This window comes from Ornithodoros turicata, chromosome 1 (genome assembly GCF_037126465.1).
Source record: "Ornithodoros turicata isolate Travis chromosome 1, ASM3712646v1, whole genome shotgun sequence".
Classification (NCBI taxonomy): Eukaryota; Metazoa; Arthropoda; class Arachnida; order Ixodida; family Argasidae; genus Ornithodoros; species Ornithodoros turicata.
Genome location: NC_088201.1, coordinates 77,960,564 through 77,980,212, shown reverse-complemented (window position 1 = coordinate 77,980,212; position 19,649 = coordinate 77,960,564). Strand labels below are relative to the sequence as shown.

The 19,649-nt window shown below is 47.4% G+C and overlaps 1 protein-coding gene across 1 annotated transcript; it reads right to left on the bottom strand.

The window, feature by feature from the left end:
- Positions 1-12,538: 12,538 nt before the first annotated feature.
- On the bottom strand, positions 12,539-14,289 carry LOC135377321 (putative nuclease HARBI1). The gene is made up of 4 exons (XM_064609675.1): positions 13,854-14,289; positions 13,637-13,753; positions 12,849-13,251; positions 12,539-12,746 (listed from the first exon to the last, which is right to left on the bottom strand). The coding sequence occupies exons 1-4, from the start codon at positions 14,287-14,289 to the stop codon at positions 12,539-12,541; spliced, it is 1,164 nt and encodes a 387-aa protein (XP_064465745.1).
- Between the last annotated feature and the right edge of the window lie 5,360 nt (positions 14,290-19,649).

Sequence of the window (19,649 nt, the reverse complement as noted above, 5' to 3'; positions counted from 1 at the left end):
GCCATTACCTACCGAAATAAAGCAAAAACAAAATATTGGAGCGGGCTTAATCGTGTCCGAACCGTAATGATTTACGTGACAACGTCACGATCTCCAATTCCTTTGCTCATTTTTTTTCAAACTGGTTGGCCTCGAACGACATGGTGAAGGCGGCGCGCGCCGCCTCCCATCGCGGCTGCGCCTCGCGTTCTCTGGCGGGCTCTGGCTCCTCCACGCTGCTGAGCCCTCCCCCCTCCCCCTGGATGCACCCCATCGCCTTTATATGTCGCTTGCACACTCGCACAAGCCGAAGTTGGCCCGCTGGTAGAGCGTAAGGGCTTGCTCTGCGCGCCGGCTGTCGAATTTACCTCTGCCGCTAATCTTCTTTGGCGCTCCCGTAGCTCTCTCGATCAGTCACTGCAGGACTTTGGGGTCTTTTTGGGTTCCTCTCGAGATGCCGTTCTTTTTAATTGCCGTTTCCTTCGTTTCTTATCATATTTTAGTTTCATATATGCCGACATTCGGCAAATATTTGGCATTTCAACTTTGTAAATTTTGTTATTTTTATTGAAGCCGATGTCGCTTAAGGTCCAGGTAGAACCTCTCAAGCGCTTTCCAACGACACCTCTATAGGCGCCCTAGCTTCACGCGTTCGCGAGATAGACTGCCCGCAAGGTACGCGTACCCCTACATTTCCGTCCCTCACGCACGCGCCCTCCACAACCATACATTGCGCATCAGACGCCGCAATAACCTTCTTAGCTAGCATATTACAAGTGTAATCTATCTTGATTCAGCCGGTTGGGTGCTCTTGGTTTATTACTCACCGAGTTATCGCGTCCTGAAATTCGGCATAATTTCGTTGCATCGTAAATTTTGAGCTGGCTACCAAACCGAAGTTACAGACGTTATCACGAATGTCTCGACACGTTCCAGAAGGGTCCATTCTTTTCGAAAGAAAATTTCTGTACTCGCGCTGCACCAGTTCTTAAAGGGAACATGAAATTATTTCGCGAATTCCGAATACTCCGCCGGAAACAGTTCTTATGATTCCTCACTATCATACACACACCGACTTTTCACCGTATTCAGTGCACCGGGGGCGCAGTTACCATGCAAAAATAGCGGGGCGTGACCGCCGGATACATCCGGGCGTACGTCATCGACGTCCAGTCCTTTCAGGCAATTTTAGACGACCGGGATTACACACACCACGGACCACGTGCGTGCATGGTTTCGGTTTGGACAACAACGACGTTGTATATCTGCCGTCGAAATCAGTAGAAATATGGTGAAACGCAAATTGTCAGCGATGGAGAAATAGATTATGCGACGCACACAGCGTCTAGGACATGAGAGAACTGATGTTCTGAGGCTGGAACAACATAGAAGGGACAATCACATACAAGGCCTCAAGTTGCCTAAGAAATTAACGATGAAAGATGGAAGTCATTTCATCGTTAATTTTTTAGGCAACTTGAGGCCTTGTATGTGATTGTCCCTTCTATGTTGTTCCAGCCTCAGAACGTCAGTTCTCTCATGTTCAACATTTGCCGCATGCGTCGATCCCTGTCGTATGAATGTGTGTATGAGTGTGCAAAAATGTAAGAGTGAAAGGAGGATGAGTGAGAGAGAGTGACTGGTTTGTTCCTTCAGATGACGCAACCTTGGAAGTCGCTGAGAAGGCGTGTTAGCTTAGCTCAATTGGTAGAGCCCTGGACCGGTAATCCAGAAGATGTGGGTTCGAGTCCTGCAGCTGGCTAACCTTTTCAGTGACTTCCATCTTTCAGCGTCTAGGAATCGTTCCGTAGAAATTCCTTGTCAAAAATTTTTGTCCATTCTTTTGAATGCCAACAGAAAGAAGTCCAAAGGGTCAATAGATAACCAATAGAGGTTATGTAGATTTTGTTTGTCCAATTCTTTTGCGTCTCTTTGGAATTTCATTGGTTATTTGGGACAGACTTCCAATTGAAATTTTGCAAAACGGCTTCTTTTGAAATAATTATTTTGACATTCTTTAACTTTCCTTATGAATACCACCTGAATTGCTATGGAATTTCTTTTGCCCCTTATAGGCTTTTCTTTCAATTTCAGTTATTCCCTCCCCCTATAATCCATGCACTGAGGGCACCTCAGCTACTTTGATTTGATTTGATTTGGGTTTTATTGGCGCATCAGCTACAAAGGCCACCTGAGCTACTGTACACAGCATTGTATTGTGGCGTGACATCTACATGCATACTTGCAAGTAGGACAACAAGTTTGAAACGGAAAGAATTTATTCATGGTTTCATTTTGGACAACATAGACAATAAACTTTCTTTGATATCCCGAAGGCCGGTCGTCGTCTTCTTGCATATGTACGCTGCAAAAGACGGCAAGAATATTAGTATATAACCAAAGATGTACTGGAGGATTATCGTAGCTAACTGCAGAGAGCAATACAAAGTCACAAGGAACACTATGGTCTTTCTCTTCACAGCTGAGGCCTAATGACAAGCCTATGTCGTTTGGTGTGCACTGTCGTGTGCCCCAACTGATAGTGACTAGACTACGTCAGTTAGTATTCACTGCCATGCACTCAAAACATTGGTAAAGCCTCACTATATGCAGTACCAACATTTGAACTAATCAGCCGCAAACATTTCTTATATATATTTTTAGAAATAGTGATGGAGACCATGTCAACACCGTTCAATGGTACCGGTAATGAACTCAGTGATGGAAGTGGTTCATGCCATTCAATTTTGTGTGCAAAAGTAAGTAATCAAGCTATGAATTTCTGCAAGGCTCCACTTCTATGTGATGCAGCTCTTGTGGACGAACAGCAGCAGAATGTAGGAACCGTTCCCCTCATTCTATCCGACAAAATGTTGCACCCAACAGCTGTGCCACACAAGGGTGGAGTCCTGCCCTGATCCTTAATGCCTTCGATCCATAATTACGGGGTTTATGGGGAAATGTAAAGGCTGATACTGTGGAACACGGGCGTGCAGCAATAATTTTACAAAAGACACAGGTATCTGAAGTCATTTGTCAGACTGAAACAAATGTAAGGCCAGTCGAAGCAAATGGCTATGAACCAAAGCAAATCTGGGACAAAATACTCAACAGGGCACACAAAAACGAAAATGGTTGTTTCGGTGCAAGGGTACACATGACTCCAATTATGGTGCATTATGGCGCAAATGGTGCAGCACTTCCATCACTGTGAACTAAAGCAAGGGAACTTACATTCACAGCTCAATGTGAATGATGAATGGGAGACTGCTGGCCTTCTGTTGTGTTCACCATTGCACCGTCACACGTTATGCTGGGCTTTGGGCCAGGATGTGTACTTTGAGGAAGATCAACCACATGCAGCAAGATGTTGTACTGACACTACCAACAGACACTTCCAGCGTTGTGTTGATGCTGTCAACATGCCAAATGCAAATTAGAATGGCTCGATAACATAACATGTCGTAAGACTGCCATCGTCACATACCCAGGATGGCCTCTCGCCTTGTCTCGTCGACTTCTGGCTTTTTCACAGCATTCTTGTGTGCATTGCGCGGTTTACCGTACAAAGTTCTTCCGATCATCTCCTCGGGATCGAACAGTGCCCTCATCAGGGACCGAGCAAGTCTGTCACAAAAAAATAAACATCCGTGAAGCATGACAGGGATGCCACATTTAAAGAAGCATTAAAATGACCCTCAGCAGTTCGTTAGTTTTTGTTCCTTGTCGTAGCTTGCAGCATAAGTTAACGCCCTGAAAATGTCTTATGGGTCAACCTCTGCTGTAGCTCGTGTGCAGAACAATATCTAGTTTTTATCAGCACCCTTTCTTTCCAGCATTCTGGCCACACCGTAACATGTTCCAGGATCTTGTAACTGATAGTGTAGCAGAGAACACTGCCAAGAAGCTACTCTCTAGCCGCCTTATCCTATCAGCAAATGAGGTCAGATAAAGACGTCTGTGTCACAGTCTTGGGGCCCTATCCTCGTCAAAAGTAATCGACCTCGATTACTTTACGTCACGAGCTCTAGGGTGGGGCCAGATGGGGCTACAATAAAATACTCCGCCCTTAAGGCCCGCCCATTTCTAGGGAAATTTATCCCTAGTTTTTCCTAGCAGCAACCGTGAATACGTGGATATGATCTGGGATTTGCGGAGGCGCTATGTACCGGATTGTAATATATTGTATGTCGAAAAAGAATAGGGATCATGTCTCAAATATAAAGCACAGCGCAACAATTTAAATACTTACAACTTTAATAGTAAAACGCGAATGATCCGTTCACGCCAAAAGGTTGCTTGGACAATCTCAACGCCGCCGCCATGCCGCCCAGGTAAACGTGACCATTTCGGCCCCGAAACCGAAACTGAATGCATGGTCTCCAACGTTCGTTGGCGCGTAGTCTTTAAATTATGGAGGAAGGAAACACAGGAGCGGCCGTTTCGAGCAGATTTCCGTGGGACCCCTCTGGCGGTCGCTCCAGTCAAAACCGCCATTACTTCCTGTCCACCACGTGATCCTCTCTAAAGTTTCGGGTTAGCAACGCTTTGTTGCTCGCGCTGCTTTTATGCTTTTCCAAAGTCATTTACTCTTAAAATGTGAACACCACTGCAAAAACAACGTAGTGTTAACGTGTTCTTACCGCGGTTGCGGCTGTGGTTCAACAGAAAACAGCTCTGCCACGGGAATACGTTTCATTCGTAAGCACGTACTTGACCGGTTGTTTCGTACTCCTGTCTGTGAGAGAGTCATCTTGAATCGTTCCTTTGCAAGCTGTGGCTGTGCTACAGCTGCGGATTCAATTGATTTTCTCCATCGTTCTACAAATTTGATTACTGGCATGCTTTACCACTTCAGCAACAAACACACAAAACGTGGCCACGTCGCCACGCAAACATCGTTGCCACGAATGATGTTTCTAGTCCTACGTGGTTGTCCTGCAGACCCTGACCGGTCTTGTAGTAGAAGGGTAAACCAAGAGTAAGCCTCCGAACACACACAAATAAAGCTGGACGTGCGGCGTTCATCACAATGCACATATCTGAACTGCAAGACAATCACGACTCCCGTCGTCTGCTGTGAGAGCTGGGCTGCGCATGCTCTTGGGGTCACGTGAGCGGTCACATGGTAGACAGGAACATCCCAGAATGCATTGCGAAGCTGGCACGCTCGTCCCGATGGGGGGGGGGTGTAGGGGGAAGGTGCGGTCAGCCTGCTCTGAAGTGGCGGCTCGGTGCACCCGGGGAAGGGGGGAAAGGGAAGGGAGAAAGAGGGAGGGGAGAGATGATGGTGGCACAGGAGTGGGTGGGGTGTGCGAACCCTCTTGCTCTGGGATTAGGGTAGTCCTCTTGGACTACCCACCACAGAAAACATTCGAGCACCCCTCAGTAGTCTTCATTGGGATACTCCCTGTACCACGGTAACCGCCAGAATTATTGGCGAAGTTACCCCATCTCGTCCCGATGGCAAAAAGTTGGAAAGGCCGCTCCTGTGTTTCCTTCCTCCGTGCTTTAAATGGTGTTTTCGTTTTTCGCATGCTAGTAAAAGTTCGTGTTTGTGAGCGCGTGTTTGTCATGGTTTACACAACTTCTGTTACCACATACAGTCTGCTAACATATTTATTCACCGATTTTGCAATGTGCCTACATAATGTGACGCTGCCAATGTGCATGCCAACACAGCACGGCGGCGAACCTTGCGAAAGGAATTAGCTCGTCATACAGCGAAATATTGATGTGGCCGTGATGTAGCGGAGTTAACGAGGGCTCTCCAGAGTCATATATGAGTCATAAATATCTGTGCATTGTATTATATATATATATATATGTTTGTTTGTAACTCAAACGTCACCATGCCAGTACTGGACAGCTGTTTCGACCTTGTTGGGCCATCATCAGCAGTACGCAGGCAGGCAACGTTTGAGTGGATGGCGTCAGAAGGTCACGTAACACGTGATTCCTCCCGTCAGGGTGAGATAACTCACTCACTGAAAGCCCAGTGCAAAGCCAGTGAAGTATAAAATGAAAAAAAAAAATAGCCGGAGCCCTTTGGCTGCACGTATAGCATATGTTTGTAACTCAAACGTCACCATGCCAGTACTGGACAGCTGTTTCGGCCTTGTTGGGCCATCATCAGCAGTACGCAGGCAATAGGAGTTGAAATAAATGAATGCGGTTGACCACGAAAAACAAAGGTATTCAGTAAGAATCAGAAGTAGAGACAATGCTTCTATAGGACGAGGAATAAAAGGGGAACTTCATTAAAAACTAAGAGGAGGTATTCGACGTTTCGACAGCAGCATATATATATATATATATATATATATATATATATATATATATATATAATACAATACAGGAAATACGCGTCCTCGAAGATGCGCAATGAACGAAATAAAGAATAGAAAAAAAGGTGTGCTTTCACAATTTTTTTGCGGACGATCTATCGAACGGATATTTGTTCTGAAAACGGCTTTGGTATCAGGCGACCGAAGAGATCAGATGTTCTCATTGGAACAACTTCGTATGTTTTATAATGAAAAAGTTAGAAAAAAAATTATCACTAATTAATTAAGAAGGGCTGATAATTTTTTTTATAGACCTGGCAACTGGCAAATACGTACAGTTGGCTCCATTTGTGTCCAGCACTCCGGGTTTTTTTTAGCCCCTGGTCCTTTTTCGGTGAGACACCCTGTATATGGTTTGTAACCCATGGAGCATTTTGTGCAGATTTTAAACCCTTTCAGGGGCACCCTACTTTATACTGCTTATTTTATGATGATAAACCGCCCTGCGCTCGGTTTCAGGCGTACGATCCCCCTAAGACAAAGTTTTTCAAAAATTTATTCATACTTTTTATTATACAACGTGGCACACATATGGAACCACTGCCCATTTAGCACACAACGTTTACTTTGTATGATACTCAATAAAACAGTTTCTTTCTTGTTGCAAACACAGTCCCACATCACACGTCCTGCATATCCACCGAGTACGCCTGGGTGTGGCCCTCGTGCTGCAGTGGGAGCACCTTTTCGACGTTGAATGTATCGGCAGATGGGCAACCTTGTCATACCTGATGTCAGCGGGAACCTGTTTCTTGAATGAGCAAACCTCAGATCGCTTCCTTTTTGTCCCCTTTTTATTGAGTTCTTGTGCTCCCAGCATGCCTGCTACAAGTTCCGTGCGAAAATCCTTGAGGGTGACATTAGCATTCGTGGCTACCTGATTGTATAGGACATGCGCGTTTACTATTGCAACATCCAGGAAATGAAAAGCAATCCGATGCCACCACTTGCGGCTTTTCCGGTCGATTTCATAAATACTCTTCATCATATCAGCTTTGTCCACGTATCCCATGTGGGAATTGTAGTCTAGGACCACCTGTGGGCACGGGATGGTTTCTGTTGATCCGTCTTTGGACTTCCTCGGCACTGTTGATATTTCGGTACCGTGGGCATTTGATGCAACTGTCACACACCTCTTGTCTTTCCATTTGGCTACCAAGATACCCCTAGCTGACACTCTCTGGTCTACGTCCCCCCTTTTCATTGCCTTATCGGACTTGAGTTCTGGAAGAAACTTCCTGTTTGCACGAATGGTACCAGTGGCATATACACCTTTCTCCAGAAGGTCTGTGAGCAGAGGCACCGATGTAAAGAAATTATCAAAGAACACGTGATGATGTTTGTTGTGGAGGGCCTCTGACAGGGATCGCACAACACGTTCACCAAGGCCGTGCTCGGGCACCGTATCCTTTCCACGGCCAGTATAGATCTCAAACTGGCAGATGTACCCGTTTGCGTCGGCTCGAACCCACACCTTGTACACGCGTTTGATCGGCTTCTGCGGCATATATTGCTTTAGCGTAGACCTCCCTTTGAATTTTATCATAGATTCGTCGACACTCTGGTACTTGGTTGGGGCGTAACATTTTGCAAAAGTTTGGCTGAGCCTGTTCAGCAGTGGGCGCACCTTGTAGAGCTTGTCGTAATCCTTCGTTTCACGTTCAGGTGCCCTGCTGTTGTCGTTGATGTGAAAATTAGAAAGAAGGCTGCTAAAGCGCTTTACCGACATGACGTTTGCAATGTACGGATCCCTCATTATTTCCATGCTAGACCAATAGTCCCTGTAGCTCGGGAGTTTCTTGATTCCCATGAGGATATTTATGGCCAGAAATGCCTTCATTTCCTCGTTATTTGTTGGGGGAAATGTCGTAGCGTTCTGAACGGCATACAAGTTGGTCTGAAAGACCACGTCGTCAATCAAATCTTCAGGAAACAACTGGAGAAACACATCCACAGGGCGCACTTCAGTCTCAAATGCGCTGTCACATAGGACTCCAGTGAACTCAGAAAATTGATTCAGGGACGGTGAATAATCCTTTTTCATCCACTTTATGGGCCTTTTGTTGGTGACAGTGCTTGTATCCTCGTCTTCCCCATCAGATTCACCCGACATGCTTCCTCTCTCTGATATTTCATCATCACGGGGCGTGAAGTCATCGTCAGTGTCACTCCCTGACACAACAGACTCTGTATCAGACGGAATGTCCTCTGGAACAGCTTTGTTCCGGTAAAAGAAAGACGAAGAAAAGGCCATCCCTGCGACAAAACAGAATAGTGTCGGTTGTACCCTAGATGGGCAGTGGCTCCAATTGAAACCACGCAAACGTTGCTCCAATTTTCGAACATTTAGCGTCATGATATTGAAGCCAAACCATGTATTACTTACCTCCAAGGTCTACTTTTCTCCAAATAGCAGTTGGTGCGTGCGTGGGAACTATATAGTCGAAGAAACAGAGCGAACAAAACAACCCGATCACTCGCACGTGAATTGCATTGTTTCGAAAAGCCCGCGAACCGCGAAGATGAAATTCAAGCGCGTTTTCACTGCTTGCTCCGAGAGGGCGACACGTGCTCCATCTGCTTGCGTGGTTTCAAGTTTGTGCCACTGCCCGTTTGAGCTACAGGGGACGAAATAGGTGTGGTATCACCACGGAACCACTACCCCTCAAAGGGTTAAGTACTCCAGCACAAAATATATGTTAAGTGTGTTCTGTACCTGGGGGTAAGCGCGAATAATGTACAATTATCTGCGCAAAACAGAGCTACAATAGGGCATTGCAGGGTACATTTACAACGAATTCCGGGAGGACTGTTTATATGCTCTGGCGGACAGCGCGTTTGCAACGTCGGCAACAATGAACTTGTGCCTTCGTTCCATTTTCCTTTCCACTAATGGCGAGCAAAGGCGCATCACCTGGAGCTGCGGCCACGAGGCCCCGTGTCCGTGGTCCGCAAGTGTCTCAGGAGCGCATGGAGGCGCTTATCTCATACCTGGAAGCCAACAGGCACTTGGCAAATCCCGCGGACGATATGTCCGGGCATCCGCGTGGCGGTGGGGGCCTGGAGGCCGAGTGGCGAGCCTTGGCTGACACCCTCAACCAGGGTCAGTCATACCGCCGCACGCCGCAGCAGTGGCGGACGGTGTGGCTTAATAAGCGCCGCACCATCAAACTAAAGTACTCAACTTGGAAGGCTGCGTGCACCAGGACCGGCAACGTGAGGACGTTTGAGGACGCCGTTGGTGAGTTCAACGACATTGATGCGCGTGCTCTACAGCTCCTGGGGGCTTGCAGAGTGGAGAGCTTTTCGTCCAACCGACGTCTCTCCAGCGGCCTCGTAAGTGACGTTTTGTAGCGGTGTGTATTTGATGGTTTTCGTCGACGCGATATTTTTTGTAATGACATGTGTTACCGCAACCAGTGCAGGCGTCCCGAGCCTGACCCAGCGCGTCCTCAGCGCCACGTACGTCGTCGGAGCCGCGTCCGAGCACGTCTTCTTCGTCGGCGCCCAGTGCTTCTGCCGTACCGCTGGATGATGTGGAGGATGTCGAGTCGGACGAGGAGGACTGGTCCCTTCCATCAGTGGAACCTCCCCGACATAGCTCGACAGGTGATAGTATTTTGAGGATCTTCCACGTCCTTTTTATTCTGACTATAGGAAACAAACACACACACTCTACTGAATGATGTAGGACATTTTTTAACGTGGGCCATTCTTTTCGCAGCCTCCCCTGACAGCCCACCGCGTCCTCAGCCTAGTCGAAAGCACGCTCGCATTGACGAGTTGATGGCTGGGGCCGCGCAGCACACCCACACAATGGACCGTGTCTTAGAGGTCCTCGACGGCATTGCGACGGCAGTTACTGCCTCCTTACGCCAACAGGAGGTCCATCAGCAGCAGGTAATCATTTGCATCGCAATGCGTAATGATGTGTGTGTGTGTGTGTATCGCCGGCTGCACGCCCGGATTGATGAATTAATTAATGGCTGCGGTCGCGTAGCATACGCAGGTCATGGAGTGGGTAGCGGCGGGCCTGGACAACGTCGCGGCGGCTATCACCGCCTCTGTACGCCAGCAAGAGGCTCACCAGCAACGGGTAATCATTTGCATCACATACCTTATGACGTGTCTTGGGTATCCTCTAACACTGTATCACATGGTTAAAGAACCAAGCCATGTTCCGGGCCTTCCTGGCTGGCCTGGCTAGGGAAGCGACGCCACGCCAGGGACCATAATTACGCATCACGGCGCGGAGGCGTGTATATAGTGTATATAATGTATATAGTGTATGTAATGTATATAGTGTATATAATGTATATAGTGCCGAGCTCAAGAGTCCCAAGTAGGACGAGACGGCCGTCCTCGGCTGGGAGTGCACGATCAACTGGTAAACATAGGCACAGCCACGTGCCGCCACAGAGCATACTCTCAAGACCCAACCCAAGATTGTGTTACTTCCCTGCGCCGGGCTGAAGAGTCCCAAGTAGGACGAAACGGCCGTCCTCGGCTAGGAGGGCACGATCAACTTGTAGGCATAGTGCATATATAGTGTAGTATACATTGTACATATGGAACACTTCAAAATGAAACACAATATGGTCCCATATTTTCCGCAAGACTGTTTTCCTGGAAAGCGTGTTGCACTCTTTGTCTACAGATTCAGGCCTTCAAGTTTCAAATTGGCTGCGATCATTTGGCGAGTTGTTGATTTCGCAGAACACCGATTCACAATCAGACGATTTCGGACTTTATATGTCCACGTAGCAAAGGAGGGAGAGGAGGCAATAGGCATGCCTTCTGTAGGTGATGTTGGTTGAGACAGCATGTACGTATTTGTATATACTGAATTGTAAATAAATTTCTCAGTTGCTGCTTCCCATTAACTCTGTACCTGTCTTTCGTTTCTTTTCGGCTGTGTATATAGCTCATGGACATGTATGCAGACTGTATAGTGTAAACAGGGTGTGCGACGAAAACATAGCGTTCATTTTGGTTTTGCTCCCCCTCTATGGAAGCGCGAGTGCGCCCCTCAATCTTGTACGGTGCATTCTTTTCTTCAAAGAGGAGCGATTTCTGTGCCGCGAAACAACCGTACAGCCGGACCGAAACAAATGCTCCCCAAAAAGTTTTACTGAAAGCGGACATATAGGGCTCGTATGGTCTTACCACACATATTTGCGATACGTATGCGCAGTACCTGTTGTATGGCGTTGTCTGACAAATTCAGTGCATTAAAAAGCCCGTAGAAGGAATACCAAAGTCATTCAGGCAGGAATCAAGAGAAAGAGTTCCATGTCGCTCTTAGGTTAGGACCTGTTTCTTATACAAGCCGTAGCTGCATTGTTTTGTCTGCTGACTCCTTATGTGGGGGCTGATCGTCGGGGGTTTCAGTTCCATTAAAATTTTCCGAGTGCTCTTTCCCTTGTGTGTGCGTTGTTCTAGCTTGGTTCGCAATCTTAAAACGAGTAACGTAATGAGGTTCTTGAAAGCATAGAGAATTCTTGATATTGTGAAATGAGACAACGTTTTCAAATGCCTTTTTTTATTATTTGCAATAAAGCGACATGTATTATGGACAGACACGTAGCAACAAAGCCTGCAACTATTCACCGCAATTTCAGCATGTGCCTGCCGTTGCAGACTTCACAGACACGCGCGTATGATAACTGCAAACTGATAATTCGTGACTTTACGTCGCGGGACAGCTGTAATCATGATAGCGACGTCACAGTGCTCGCGTCTGTGATTTAATTTTGCCCACCTGCAAATGCTACAAGGAGCGCCGTGTTTAACGTCCCTCGCAGAAGACTGTGTGCTGGGCAACTTGTACCTCGCCACGGAGCTGCCAGCGTCCTCGGTCGGGTTGGAGCACGCGACTCTGGGATCAGAACAACTCTGAACTATGAAATGAATAGCGTGGAGACATGGCCCATAATATGCGGGTGCTTTTCACCATTGTGCAATGCATACTCTTGTGCAAAATAAACTACCCGATGACGCTGGACTCCAGCAAGTAGCGCCTAGGTGGGAGGCGCGCTGACACAGTTACAGAGATACTGCTTCGATCCATCTAACGTTTGATAATGAAGGGTTTGCAGTCATTATGTACGTTGATTTACGTGCAAGGTGTTCAAGAGAGTGACACGGCAAATGAGCAGATATCCGCCATGCGCTAACTATCGACTCTGAGCATATGATGCGTGCTTAGCATGCTAAGCTTCCGCGCCGAGACCGCGGGAGGTGTCTTGTGTTCGAATCCGGACGACGGCTTTGATGTCGACGGTTTCTCCGGGGTATGCCACAGACAACTTCAGACAAGAATATATCCTCCCTGTTTCCTTAGCAGTCGGCGAAGCACTCAGGCTGTTCCTATGGTGGCCGATCGAGTAGCATGGAAATACACCGGCAAAGCAGCACCACCTGAGCGAGAACGAGACATGTTAATTTAAAAGACCAAAGCAAGAGGAGAAAACCAACCCCATAGAACCACAAAGTGACAGAGACGCGGCCAGCGCTGCTTACGCTCGCCACAGGTCATCAATTAACTGTGCTCGAACCGCACCACCTGCCTCATAAGTGTCTGTTTCGCGAGGGGGCACAGGATGGCTAGTGGAATCCTCGCTCGCCTCGCCGTCATCGAGGTCGTCTTCACCTTGGGCATCAGCGGGGGGCGCGCGCCAGTGCATGCAGATGTCATGAAGCACTGCGCAAGCCACCACAATGTTGGATGCCCTATGGGGGCTGTAGTGTAGACCCCTGTAGCGCTGCAGACACCGGAACCTAGCCTTAAGGAGGCCGATGCACCTTTCCACTGTGCTGCGTGCACGTCGGTGTCGACTGCTGTACCGCGCTTCCGGTGTCGACGGCTCCTGTTCGCCTGGCAAAGGAGTCAAGAGCCAGGGCTCCAAGGGATAACCAATGTCACCTAAGCAAAATGAGGAATATCATGTTCTGGTCCCATCGAACTTCCAGTAGAGCCTACCCAACAGATACTTGCGCACGTTAGATGAATGCGTGCTGCGGAGCTCCTCTCGCAGCTCGCTGTGCCGCCAAACGTAGGCATCGTGCGTCCCCCCGGAAAAGGAGCAGTCTAGAGAGGTGATTGTCATCGACGAATCACACACGTAAAACACATGATGACACTGCTTGTGAAACATCTTCCACTGCCACGCGTAATCAGGTCATTCTCACACGAGAGCCATATTTTGTAGGTGAAACAGCACCACATAACAATGGGTCTTCTACGTAGACTCAAGAAGCTGCTTAAAACGTGCAAACACTTCATTGCAAAGGAGGTAGGGGATGAATACCTACGACCATCGCGTTCAGTGCAAAGTACTGCTTTCTGCAGAAGAACGCGCTCTTCTGACATTGCCCACTGCTTTCGGAGGGAGCAGTGACGCAGACGAGTGTGCCGTCAATGCAGCCTGCGTAGCAAATTGTGTGCTCTGTTAATCGATATGTTACATGGGTACATTTGTTGAGAGATCCCCCATAACCCATTAACTAACTTTACGAAGCACTCACCAATTACGCCGGGCAACTTCCACTTCCTCTGGAAACCAGCCATTGCCGCGTGCACCTCTGCAGAGCTTAGGGGGAATTTAATCCACAGCGGTGCAAGGCGAAGCACAATGGCATTCGTCACTCTAAACAGCACCCTGCTGACTGTGCTCTGGGAGACGGACAGATCGCGGTCAGTAGTAGCCATCCCCTGAAAGCTGCCCGTGGCATAAAAGCGAAGGGCAATCAGTATCTGCTCCGCAACTGTCAAGGTCCTCCTTGTCGCCCTTCTAGGTTGTAACGCGGGCCTAAGCTGGTGGCAGAGCCAGCGGACGAGTTCCTTCGTCAACCTATATTTGTTGACGAAAACTTGGTCACTTTCCTCGAAAGCATCCGCACGCTCCCGGAATGTCCGTTCAGCGTCGTGCTCCAGCAGAACTCCCCGCAAAGCGTATTGCATTGCAAATAGCGAGAGAGAGAGAGAGAAAAAAGAGATAAAATACAATAAAAAGTTATAAAAAGTGGAAATGTACAATTAAAATAGTTTCACTCAATATACACGTTGAAAAAGTCACAAACACACAACACAAATAAAACTCGGACGGCACAACGTAGAGAAAATCACTAAAGAATGGAGCGCAGAGGAGAATTCAACTGGGAGCAGCAGAAAAGTGATGTAGAGGGCCGCGTTTCAGCAGTACTAGCACACGATGTTCGGGATACGCCCCGCAGATAAAGCAACCCCGTTATCGCCACGAACCAAGGAATTACGTTGCCGATATTTTTCCCCACTCCTCCAGCCTCCTTCACATATTACTTATCTTTTTCCTTTCCAACGTGCACCTGTATCTGCGCGCTGACAGTGCGATTGATAAGCACACGTCGCCTGCACGACTTGGGTGCAACATGTGGGTGGACATGCGCGTTTCGACGTTGAGTTTGTGTCCGGACCGCGAACTATGCATGGCGTGGAACGCAACTGATGCTCATATATTGCAATGTACACGTCCAGTTGTCATCAGGGGCGGACGTGCATGAGTACATAGGGCTCTGTACCAATATGTCACTGTTTTAAATATTTTACACGCGAAAACAACTGTATACTTTGTTGATATACTTTATTTTTTGTGGCATGGTGTTCCGTGCAAGAATTTGACATAACAACCACATTTGCAAAATTTTACAAGAGCACATATCTAGGGGGCTTACGACCCCTTGGCTCCCCTCCACCCCCCCCCCCAAGTCCATTCTTGAACAGTGGCAATTAAACAGAGTCAACCGCCTTGCAGGCGCACCTCCTCATGATCGGTGAAGACTGGTTTCCACCATTACCGTAACGCGTAACGGAAAAGGAAATCGCAGTTCAACGCTGGAGCCGCACCATGTAGACGCACCTACATGGAGTCCAACAAACGGCTCACAAACTTCTGTCACACGTAATTGTTCAACCAACATGTATGTCCTCTTCGCAAGAAACAGCGGATAGCGAGTTAGTAAACCTTGTGGTACGAATGCGGTATCCGGCTACGTCCTTGCCTACGTTGGAATGCACCCATACAACACCAATAAGCTGCATTATTTCATAATACGACTAATATGCGCTATAAGCAATGCAACAACTGCACAGTTGTTGACTGTATTCATTTGCCATTCATACAGCCAATTGCTACAGTGCATATGTCATTACGGTGGTGTGAGAACTTGCGCGGAGATGGCCGATGGCGTCTTGGAGAAAGAGCACATTTATTTTTAAGATCATGAATGGCAAGTTTCATCGCCAAAGGGCCATACTTTGAAATAAAATACTGAGCTTCTGCATTCTAACAATGTATAGTAACAAGAGCCACAAAAGCGCCTTCTGAAAACCTCATTCTTGTCACGGTTTCTCGTAGTACACATAACTTCATTCTCTTCGTCCGATAGCGAACAGCAATGCAACAAAAGTACGACAACCACAACCACGTTCTCAAATGAACTACAACTCCAGTTTCGGTTTCATACTCGTAAAATGAAACGCTGGTGAACACTAGAGAGAAAGTCGTTCGGTCGATTTCTGTAGCTTCGGCGGCCAAAAAGGACGGCGGCGACGCGACTACGTGCAGCCGTGAAATGCTACTGGAAAGTGGCGCCCCAATGTAGAGTCTAGCCTCTATTACTGAATATGGCCGTCTTAGTTGTCCCTGCATTTCTCCCTAGCATTCCCTAGCTCATGGCTTCATGCTAATCAGGACCGTGGCCCTACGTCATTTTGACGCAATCATGACGTAAAAGATTAGTTTCAAAGCTTAAAAGTAATCTATCGAAAAGGGGTCGATTACTTTGAGCGGCGCGACTTTAGTGATGCGTCCGCATGCATACTTTTATATGATGTTGTATGAAGTGTGTATGTGCTCGTGACAACAAAAAGTTCATATCTTTTTTCGTTTAATGGTTTAATAATGCAGAAAGTATCGATGCACAATGCGCTTCACCGTCACAATTTCTCTGCGCCGATCGCCGCTCGTATGTGTGAGAGTGGCGCGCTTTTCGAAGCGTCGTGCAATCGATGTTCTTGCAATAGAAGTGTGCACACAAAATACTCATCGATCAAAATTCACTGCTTGTGGAGTAGAGCATCAACGATCATTTGAGTACCGTTATTACCCCCACAACTCACGAAGGAAGCATTTGAAGGACGACTTCCATAACGTCATCGCATGTCAGCACTCGAACACACACAAAAATTGACAAAAATAAGCTGAAGCTCATGATTTAAAGCACAAACCGATTTCTTATAGTCGCGTTTACGCTTCGCGCCACACTGTCCGTTCGATCCTTTGTGGGTTTGTTTTGTCGCCTGCCGAAGTCTCTGATGCCGCCATGGGCCACCGGCGCCATCTCACGGCCACATACCGCTATTATAAACGTCAAGTACAGTCACGGTGTCACAGATACATTGCTGCCTTGCACATCTGTACACCATGAAAAATAACAAAATGAAAAAAGGAAATTACGAGCGTGCTTTTGCGCACATTTCCCACGAAATTCAGCTTTACGCCAGAAGAGCTTTCTGGTTCCGACACCAAACAGCCGAAGCAACAAGGCAAGGCGATGAAAGGCGGGCAGGCCACAGGTGTGGCCTTCGGGTTCTCAGGAGGAAACATCGATAAGGCGGGTAGCATCCCAAGATAATACGTTGTGTCATTGGTTGATAAAAGGTGTGAACCACTTTTAATATTCACGCCTTTTTAGATTGTCCACCAATGACAGAAGAGATTTGAAGCAATCGAGCTCGATTACTTTGACCAGGATAGGGCCCTTGGTGTGCGACCCTCAGATACCTTAAAAACACTCATTGGTGCTCAATGTGCTCCTTGTTGCAGGCGGATCGTGATTACCAATGACAGCACATAACTTAATTTAAGCCACTTGAACACATACACGGGGAAAAAGGTACCATGAGCAGTTGGCGGTACGCTCAGTGTCTTAGCACTCCTGTAAAACAGCAACAACTTTATTTTGGCTTTGGAGAGTGGGGATGTTCATCGCCACAGGCGATACTCTACCCCACTGCTGGTGGGAATGTGGGGAATAAAATAACGAGCCCTGTCACAATAACGATCGAAGTCTGATGGTGTCCAGAAATGTCAGAAGAGCTTTGAGCGCAGCGCGTTGCTGGGCTGGATTAGGCCAGGGACCAAGCAATTTCGATAGGAAGAAGGGGCGAGAGTCCAGCTGACGAAGAGACTCGGAGAGTGTGGTTCGGGAAGGTTGGTAGTGGGAGCAATGAAGAAGAATATGCTCCGGATCCTCAAGCACACCACAGTGGCAGCAGGTGGGAGAGTCAACTTGTCTCAAGCGGTAACGCCACTGAGCTGTAAAGGGCACATCGAGGCGCAGTCGGTGGATTAATGCAGCATCTTGACGAGAGGTGTTTCGTGGCATGCGGAAAGCGAGCGTTGGATCAACTCTGCTCAACATAGAGGGGGGAAGAATGTCGGTTGTCCATTGGCGGGAAGCCATCGACATCGTCATGACATCTGCTGCTCCGTCGTCGAGCGCTGCAGTGGTTCAGGACATCGTCACGACCATGTCCTCTGCCCCACAGGCTCACAAAGTGCAGCCTGAACCGGAAATTCTTTTGCAAACAGCAAAGGTACGGGTACAGGGCGAGAATGGCCAACGACGCCTGGTGCGAGTTCTGCTCGATGGCGGCAGCCGTGTCGCTCCCTCCCGTACTACATACCGTTGCGTACAAGTAGTACTGTGTAGCCAATTCACTTCTCCTGACCGGGGCCCTGCAGTTACGATCGAGGCACTTGAATACGAGCAAATATGTTCGAACAAGCTCTATCTATCTACAAGATCTATGTCCACCTGCAATTGAGTATGGTTACAAATTTATAGATAAGAAGGCCACACTTTTGAGGCACTAGCACACGAGTTTAAATGCATACAAATGGAAGACCAAGGTAGAGGTAATACCTTTGCTGCGGTACACACTGCAGAAGCCTGCTGAGTGGATGCTGCTGTGATTAGGTCCTCCATCTTCCCCACCATACTTGCCATTTCTAAACACAATACCAAGGTATTATTTAAAAAAAGCGCGCGCGCGCGAGAGAGAAAGAACAACAACGCTAATGTATGGCCCTGTGTGCAATAAACAGGAATGGCTATCTGCACGTCGGTTGCACTGCCCCCAACAAGCTTGTGGGAAAACATAAATGTGTGCCGAAAAGGAAGACCTACCTTGGCACTTGCATGCCGGCCTGTCAAGTGAATAAAAAATGTCAACACACAGCTGACACCTGCTAGGAATCAGCTAACCTACAACAACACTTGCAATTTAGAAATGACAACTCATATAATCGAATGTAACTTCATTCCACCTAACTCAGTGGGCTCAAAAGTTACAAAGTGAATTGGAACAATTCAAACCAGTACCTTCCACACAGAAATGAACCAGCCTGCAGACACGCTAGGCAGACTTAATTGCATAATGATTTGTCGCCTTACAATGGAACATGGTAGGAACATGTCGTGCATACTGCTGTTTCCTTTTCGAGTATGCACCGTAAAGAAAAAAAAAAAACGGACAATGAAACAAGTTGGTAACATACGGCACTGTTCCTTTGCCTTTCGAAGCTTCTTTGCCAGCTTGGCATTGTCATGTGTCAGGTCCTCAATCTTCCTTTTGTGCTCCTGGCAACTGGTGCAGGGTTCTTCCTCAACCTGCACAGCGAACAGTAATTACTACCTGTAGAATACGAGGATCTCTGCTCTCCATTTCAGACAACACAGCTATTTTGTTAAATATGAACCACAGAAGGCATTTTTCTGGCTACTATATGCTTTGTCACAGCCGCTGATCAAAGAACATTTACACAGTGCACAAGAATGAAGCAATAATCATCTCAAAGTATAAAATGAACCAAACGAAGATACGTACAATGCCACCACATATATCCCAACAACATTCAGGGCTTTCAAGATCTTCAGTCTTTTTCTTTCCAGCGCATCTGGGGACCCTGGAGGTATAACAAATGATTCACTTTACTGCTAATAGCATTACCACGTGCCTGACCCTGAACACTACATAATTTCGTAGAGCAAGCGTATTACTGTGCAGCGAGAACAAGAAGAAAGCAGTCAGCGCAAATTTAGGGGAAAGAAATGAACGCACACAAAATGTGTCATGCTACCGCCAGTTTCAAATAGGCACGTAGGTCAGCCTGCAGTCATTCCACAACCACATGACTGCAACTGAAATTTTCGAGCACGCTGATAATAATAATAATAGCAGGAGAGCAAAGAACACGTAGACCTCGCCCAGCTTTTGAA